Source organism: Orussus abietinus, unplaced genomic scaffold (genome assembly GCF_000612105.2).
Source record: "Orussus abietinus isolate OABI.00-Male unplaced genomic scaffold, Oabi_2.0 scaffold91, whole genome shotgun sequence".
Lineage (NCBI taxonomy): Eukaryota > Metazoa > Arthropoda > Insecta > Hymenoptera > Orussidae > Orussus > Orussus abietinus.
Window position 1 is genome coordinate 284,393 of NW_019394308.1, and position 7,409 is coordinate 291,801.

The window sequence follows — 7,409 nt, forward strand, 5'->3', positions numbered from 1 at the left end:
GTTGACAGATTGCTCACAGGCAGGGTCGCGCGATCACGTCCTGTGTTGCCCCCTGGTGATTGGTGCGGGCGGCTAACGTACTTACCACCTGTTACCCTTCAGTGGCGGCGCAATGCTTAGACCATAAATATCTAGACCTCGTATAACAGTGGAAGGAGTAAACTCGAATATCATATGGACCACGTGTGCCGACGGCTCCCGGATCCAATCAGATATTAGTCCATATATTTATGTAGACCGCCTTGCAGTGGAAATGGTAAACAAATGTACCACGTGTCCCGACGACTCACCTACAGTTAAAGCCATTCTGCTTACTGAAAATCTGACAGTGGGAGATCCAATGCGAATCTAGATGTATACGGTCTAAGGTAAACAATTTTCCAACTCACCTCTGCTCACCTCTGTATGATCGTCAATGGTTGTGTGATACACATGCATGAATTTGGATATTTGTTAGGATATTCGGTAATTAAATACAAAGGCTTAATTATTTGGTTTTTGCTACCAAAAAAATCAGAAATCCTTGCAGAGGCCCAGAACGGATATATATTTATTGTTGAATAATTACTATGGTGCATTGTGTAGTACTGTTATTGAATACTAAGTAACCCAGAGATTAATTGAAAATGACAGTACGTGAAATTCTCACTCTTCAGTTTGGACATTATTCCAATTTCATTGGGACACATTGGTGGAACATACAGGTAATATTATTTTACGATAGATTACTTGTAGAATTCTGACAAATTTAATATATATACTAATAGAAGAACGATTTTAAATTTAAAAGAAAATCTATAATCAATTAACATGTGGAACAAAATATTTTATTTCAGGAATGTAATTTCTCATATGATCCAGACAATCCAACTGAAATAAATCACGATGTCTTATACAGGGAAGGAGAATCTCCTAAGGTACTATAATATTCTGTGTTTAAATGAATATTTCTTAATATTTAATCCTTTAGTTACAAAACTTCATTATAGTGATGTCTGCCTGACCAACGTTATTGAATGAAACATCAATGGAATGGCTTCCCTGTCAATAATGTTTTTTTTTTCTTTCTGTGAAATGTTATTGATATCTCCTTTTTTACCATATATTCAAATTGACAGATGAATATTGCATTCTTATATAATATTAGCACATTGTGATTAAATTATGTGTAAAGTCGGTCTACCTCCAGAGCTAGCACTCTTGTAGCTGAAGGATTAAATATTATTTTATTTTGTATACCGTAAGTTACTTATTCTTTATTTTAGTAGTAACAAAATGATAAATATAATTATAATTATATAGTATTTTTCTAGAGAGAAGTTACATATACACCAAGACTCCTAACAGTGGACCTGAATGGAACACTTGGTTATTTAAACGAAAGAGGTGACTTATATGATTCAGCACAGCAAACGGGTGAACCTTTCCCATTATGGGAATCTGAAAATATTGATGTAACGAAAGAATCTGCTCCAGTTAAACCTCCATTTATACAAAGCCTTGATCAATCTTCTAAAAACACAGAGCCATCACCTTTTAATTTAGAACAAGATGTCAATGTTTGGACGGATTTCTTAGTGCCCAGATTTCACCCCCGTACGATAAACATAATTAAAGGATATAAACATGAATGTTCCGTTCAACCGTTTGATATATTTAACTATGGACAAAATATATGGAAAACTACACAGTTTAATGAGGATTTTTCAGATAGGATAAGAGCATATGTAGAAGAGTGTGATTTAATGCAAGGATTTCATGTAAGGATTAATAATGAGATTAATTTACATATTAAGTATGAATTACTAATTTTGTATCTTATATATGTAAATTTCAGGTCATAATGGATTCTACCAATGGCTTTGGAGGCCTTGGTACATCATGCATTGAACATTTACGCGATGAATATGGCAAAAGTATTTTGGCATTTCCAGTAATCGATAGCAGAAATGCGGAGCCATCTGCATCTGATTTGGTTAAAGTTATTAACATTGCACTATCCTGGCAGCACACTGGTGAATATGCATCGTTGTTTAGTCCACTTTGTGCAGGAGATAAAGGTTGGCTACAGGCAGGCAATCCACGACATTTTAATAACTTGAATTATGATTTAAACTTAAAGTATCACAGCAGTGCATTACTAGCAACAGCTTTGGACACATTAACTTTAAGATACAGGCAGAAAGAGTACCCTCTGTCATCTCTATCGGACTTGTGTGCAGATTTAAACAAAATGGGACGAAAGGCTGCGGCGACTAGCCTGACTTTGCCATTTCCAATGACAGCAAAAAGAGATTTCATTGATGTTCTGGATGATTTTGAAGGGTCTATGTGGACAAGTATTACACCAAGCTGTGAAATCTCCACAGATAGACATATGCGAAGTTTAGCTTTGAGAGGTATACCAGAAGAAAGACTTAAGAGACCATTACATGATGCAAGAAGACAAATGGCAAAACCAGCTTATAGATGTTCGACCGTTCATGAAATGATGAGTCTTTATTTAGCTTATACTTCTCACGCCTCAGCTACACATTTGACAACTATTAAAGCTGGTTTAAAAATCAAAGTACCATATCCAGCGATTTTTAATAATAATGTGCATGGAAACGGAGATATTGCTGCGTGGCCTGTTGGAGAAAGTAAGTTCATGTTTTCACTGAATTCTATCTTAACCGAATCTATATCTTGCTACAATTTCCTCTACGTTTCATAACAGCTGTCAAGTCTGTTCCCGTCATGGCTGGGTTACACAGCGGAGACTGTATTTCTGGAATGTTCGAGTCGCTTCATACTCAAGCGAGTCGAGTGAAGACGATCAAGAGGTTTCATGCTTTTCAAGATTCAGGTCTCGAAGAAGATGAATTTAAACAATGCTTACATCATCTATTAGATTCAAAGGAAGCTTACGAAGATCATTATATTTAATTTTTGTTTGAGCGCATCCATACACATATGTGGAAAATGTTGGAACAAACTATGGACACATATGCATTATTGTCGAAGGATGAACGAATAATTCATTCTTGGCAATTGCTAGCGAGGATCATATATTGTCTATACCGTTTGCTCATCTCTAGATTACTCCGCACTCGAAACATTAATGCACCTGCTCGTATTTTGAAATGAAGTCACAGTTACATTTTAAAAAATTGCATGGACATTTAACGCATGTAATTGTACTATATCATATGCCAGCCGATTTTTTACTAAACGGAGTTCCCAAGAATTAAGTTTCTTTTACCATAATATTTTGAACTGATCACATCCTTAACCGACTATAATAATTATCTTTTCTTCATAATTTTTTACTGAACATACAGTTCTATTAGTGAATGGTTGACGTTACATGAAATTGATAGATTTACAAAAATACAATTTCGCTATTTAATTATAAGTTCATACGAAATGAGAGAGAATGTGCAACAGATTAAGAATGTCTGATACAATTTAAAAAGTGAAGAATACGCAATTTTAATTTAATATCAATGAATGAAAGTGTAAAAATTTATGAGCCTTGTATCTTTGGTCATATCTGGAGACATTTCGACGAACTGCTACTTAACGTCACGAGGGGTGAAATGAAACATCCTCAAACTGGGAGTGCCGCGACACACCCAGTACGTTGCGTACTATTTAGTATTGAACATCAGGGGTGCAAATTCAGTCGACTTTTTTCCATGAAAGTGGCCTGAACGAAACCTGAAAAGTTGCTGTATCAAAGATTTAAGACCAAATCGCATTAACTACATAAGCCAAGAATATTTGATACCGGGCATAATATTTATAACAGCGTAATCTGAATTAATTGCGTGACCAGCATTTAACTGAAAAAACAGCATACACAGTGATAAACGATTGCACTCAAGAAACAAACACCCTCCTTCGTTACATGGGTCACTGGATAAAACAAAACAATGGGAAACAAAGTCGCTACATTTACCGAGGAACAACTGGAGGACTACCAAGACTGTACATTCTTTACTCGCAAGGAAATTTTGAGGTACTCTCCTTTACATTTTAGGAATAACTGCCTACCGAAGCTTCACGCGACCCGCTATGAGGTACCTGAAGCTTCGTTCATTCTAAGAGATGAAATACCTTTGGCAACCTTTCGACCTCTTATTATCTTCCACAAACATATCATAATGTTAAGACAAGCTTTCCGTGCCTTAGGATTCACAAGCGTTTCCGAGAGATGGGTGATCCTGGAGTGGTCCCACGCACAATGACTCCACAGGAGGCTGCCAATCTATGCTTACCGCTGTCCAATCTCGAGAAGATACCAGAACTGAAGGTTTGCGCTTTCCTCCTTGACGAGAGTAATCTATATTTAAGTTCTGCTGACCGTTACTTAAGGTAAAAGTAAAGCCAATCCTCGTCACAGGAGAATCCCTTCAGGGAGCGAATCTCCGAGGTGTTCACGAAGTACCGGGACCCGGGTTTCTCGACCGAGGAGGGCATTTGCTTCGAGGAGTTCCTGGAGATGATGTCTGTCTTCTCGGAGCAAGCACCGCGTGACTTGAAGGTCTTCTACGCTTTCAAGATTTACGGTACGTTTCTGGGCTCCGGTGATTGGCACATCTAGGGGTCAAAGGATATATAATTGAATTAACGGATAAGACGATCTAGATCATCCACGGTCCTTTTGTAACGCTCAATACGTACGCATTAAGGTGGAGTGAAACACATGACTCGTGATCATCTAAGAATTTTCCTGTCACATTCAACATTTGAATTTTGAAATAAATTTTTTAACTTGCCCCAGACCAGAACCAAAATGGCGTCGAGCTCTTATATTTCGATCAATATACAATTATTGAAGGCTCTGATATAAGAAACGAAAAATGTCAGGACAATTTTACGACAATTTAGAACACTTTGGTAATCAATAAACTCACATTTGAACGGGATACAGACAATAAAAGTGTCTTATACGTTTCTATGCTAAAACGATGGTAATACGAGATCTCGGAGTGAACATTTAGTTAACATAGAAATCACAGATGGCGCAGAGAGTCACTCTGCAGTCAATTAGGGCCTCACAAAGCATGAATTCAGAGGATTTCTGGAGTTTCACTTCGATTTATTTATAATCATTGTACGAAAGCGATAGGTGGAGTATGCCTTTTAGTACAATACCCAATATAATTCGACACAGCTGTCAATATAAAAACAAACGTCGGCATGTAGTTATTTAAAAAAATCTTTACCGACGTCGATCAAGTTCCTCGACGTGTTTCACTTCACCTTAATCCAAGACCGTTCCTGGGTTATTGGCCACCCAGTGCGCAAAAACTATATCGCTTTCCATGTTAATTTAATTCAATATCTTTTAAAGAATATATTTGTATAGATTTCGATGAGGACGGAGTACTGGGAATGGCCGATCTGGAGCGCACCTGTCGTCAACTCGTGCGAGGTGGTTTGACCGCTGAAGAAGTTTCCACAATTTGCCAGAAAGTTCTGGAGGAGAGCGACATCGATGGAGACGGTGCTCTGTCGTACCTGGAGTTTGAACACGTCATCACCAGAGCGCCGGATTTTTTGGCCACGTTCCACATACGCATTTAAGTAACGCACACATTTAAGACAATGCTTGTGTCGTTAACAAGGGAGGTTCTTTGAAACAATTATAAGTCCAGGTAGGAACTTAAACGTTCATCGGCACAACTGATCTTCATCTTCATTTCAACCTTTTGTGGAACCTCTAGTTTTTGTTTAACAAATTTTGTCATTAATCATCAACATTGTCATATCACGTGACAACATTCGAGTAAAAACTGCTCGTGTACCTGAGTAGATTAATTCAATCACGATGCATGGGTTATTTCACGGTTCGGTATTTTTCTAACTTCGGATTCCATTATAAAATACTGAATAATTTTACATCCACGCATTACGAAATTATGAGTGAACATACCCAAAAATACATACATACGTACGGATCGAACAAAGAACCTCCTATATTTTTTTTTGTTTAATAACTGCATTTTTCCCTGATTTGCATAATTCACTTTGATACACTTATTTATAATCTTATTCGTATGAGTGTGCTTATAAAGTCCATCGTATAATCAGTGCCAAAATAACGTACATGTTTTTTAGCATTGCTTCATATTTAATCTGAGAAATCTTCTTCGTTAAGGAGCTATACTACTGTGAACGTTGACAAAATTACATGTTTTTGACAATTTTTTTCTCAAAAGGTACTGCATATGACACAAACGTTTTCTTCCATGAAAGGTCTAATATAGGAGAATACAGGAATATTTTTCTTTCTGGTAAAAAATACATATTTATTTATTATTACAAAGGTAGAGTAGTAAAAAAAAATTGCACCTGGCGTAGTTGATTTTTCAAAAACGGCTAAACCGATCGGGTTCAAATTTTAGCATTATATTCAGCATACACATGGCTATCGCCGGTACCTCAATCATGGTAAAATTTTAATTTTACCTCATACTTTTGCCTCAAAAATGTGTAATTTTTTCGACGTCCGTAGTGGTATAGCCCCTGAAAAGAAGTCTTTGTGCATAAATTCTAACCGCTATGTTTGCCACGCAAACATGTTCTTTTTTTTTTAATTTCGTACTAATATATTCTTGAAATAAACCAACAACTGGGCCAAGAGGATCTCGATTGGGGTATCGTCGTTGGGTCAGGATGAAATCCAATCTTGGATGATTCTCGACCGATCGGCATGAAGCTGGGAAACCAAGAGGAGAATCGCGTTCCTTGTGCGAACGCCTCCTTAGGCCGACGAGTCGTCGAGTCGGTTTCGGTAGTTTTCCTCTTTCTTTTTCGTTACGTGCACCCGTACGCTGTACAAGCTTGCGTATCGAGTGTCGGCGAAAACCAGCGAGGCCTTTCCTCTCGCGCACCTTTACTTTGGCGTGCCCCTGCTTTTAATACGAGTTCCCTCCGCTCGAGCGCGCTGAAAGAATATCTTACGAAAAGGTACCGATGAGTAAACGCAAATCAGAGAATTAAACCTGTCGTTCGTAATAATAATTACTGCTTCAACTTGATTTTAGCCATTGTCTCGCTGTGGGTTTCTTCCGATTTCTGTTAAGGTGGTGTGAAAGTTACGTGAAGATGTCTCGTTTATGAAACTTTTCTCCGAACTGAATGTACCGAATCATTTCAAACTTGTCAGTGTGTACATGGAAGCTATAAAGAAGGTCCTGACACTCCTAAAATTTCGATTTTTTTTAAATTTGTTTATAGATGTTTTCAAAATTCTTTATAAAAAATGAAATTTCATGACTTTCAGGACCTTCCTTAAGGCCTCCACATCCACATTGTAAAGTTTGTAACGATTCGCTACACTCAGTTTGAAGAAAAGTTTCATGAATCTCTCAGATGCCACTTTCGCATCCCCTTAAGATATAGGAGAAATTGTAGCG

At 37.4% G+C, this 7,409-nt stretch overlaps 2 protein-coding genes across 4 annotated transcripts; both read left to right on the forward strand.

Moving 5' to 3' along the window:
- The first annotated feature begins 226 nt into the window (after positions 1 to 226).
- Positions 227 to 3,229, forward strand: LOC105694181 (protein misato). 3 transcript variants are annotated; one of them, XM_012414609.2, is made up of 6 exons: positions 227 to 368; positions 518 to 704; positions 837 to 917; positions 1,314 to 1,760; positions 1,838 to 2,642; positions 2,720 to 3,229. In XM_012414609.2, exons 2-6 carry the CDS (start codon positions 627 to 629, stop codon positions 2,926 to 2,928), a joined length of 1,620 nt encoding a protein of 539 aa, XP_012270032.1. In that variant the 5' UTR covers positions 227 to 368; positions 518 to 626; the 3' UTR covers positions 2,929 to 3,229. The 3 variants fall into 3 exon arrangements, with proteins under 3 accessions (XP_012270032.1, XP_023287482.1, XP_012270031.1); XM_023431714.1 differs by having other exon boundaries at positions 291 to 368; positions 458 to 704; XM_012414608.2 differs by lacking the exon at positions 227 to 368 and having other exon boundaries at positions 377 to 704.
- A 77-nt stretch (positions 3,230 to 3,306) lies between these two features.
- Positions 3,307 to 7,138, forward strand: LOC105694183 (calcium and integrin-binding family member 3). The gene is made up of 4 exons (XM_012414611.2): positions 3,307 to 4,003; positions 4,177 to 4,297; positions 4,388 to 4,553; positions 5,357 to 7,138. The coding sequence occupies exons 1-4, from the start codon at positions 3,918 to 3,920 to the stop codon at positions 5,572 to 5,574; spliced, it is 591 nt and encodes a 196-aa protein (XP_012270034.1). The 5' UTR covers positions 3,307 to 3,917; the 3' UTR covers positions 5,575 to 7,138.
- Positions 7,139 to 7,409: the final 271 nt, after the last annotated feature.

Coding starts and splice junctions, on each gene's coding strand:
- LOC105694183 (XM_012414611.2), top strand. CDS start 3,918: ATGGGAAACAAAGTCGCTACATTTACCGAGGAACAACTGGAGGACTAC. Junction 4,298..4,387: donor AGAAGATACCAGAACTGAAG/GTTTGCGCTTTC, acceptor TCCTCGTCACAG/GAGAATCCCTTCAGGGAGCG. Junction 4,554..5,356: donor CTACGCTTTCAAGATTTACG/GTACGTTTCTGG, acceptor ATATTTGTATAG/ATTTCGATGAGGACGGAGTA.
- LOC105694181 (XM_012414609.2), top strand. CDS start 627: ATGACAGTACGTGAAATTCTCACTCTTCAGTTTGGACATTATTCCAAT. Junction 918..1,313: donor GGGAAGGAGAATCTCCTAAG/GTACTATAATAT, acceptor GTATTTTTCTAG/AGAGAAGTTACATATACACC. Junction 2,643..2,719: donor TGCGTGGCCTGTTGGAGAAA/GTAAGTTCATGT, acceptor GTTTCATAACAG/CTGTCAAGTCTGTTCCCGTC.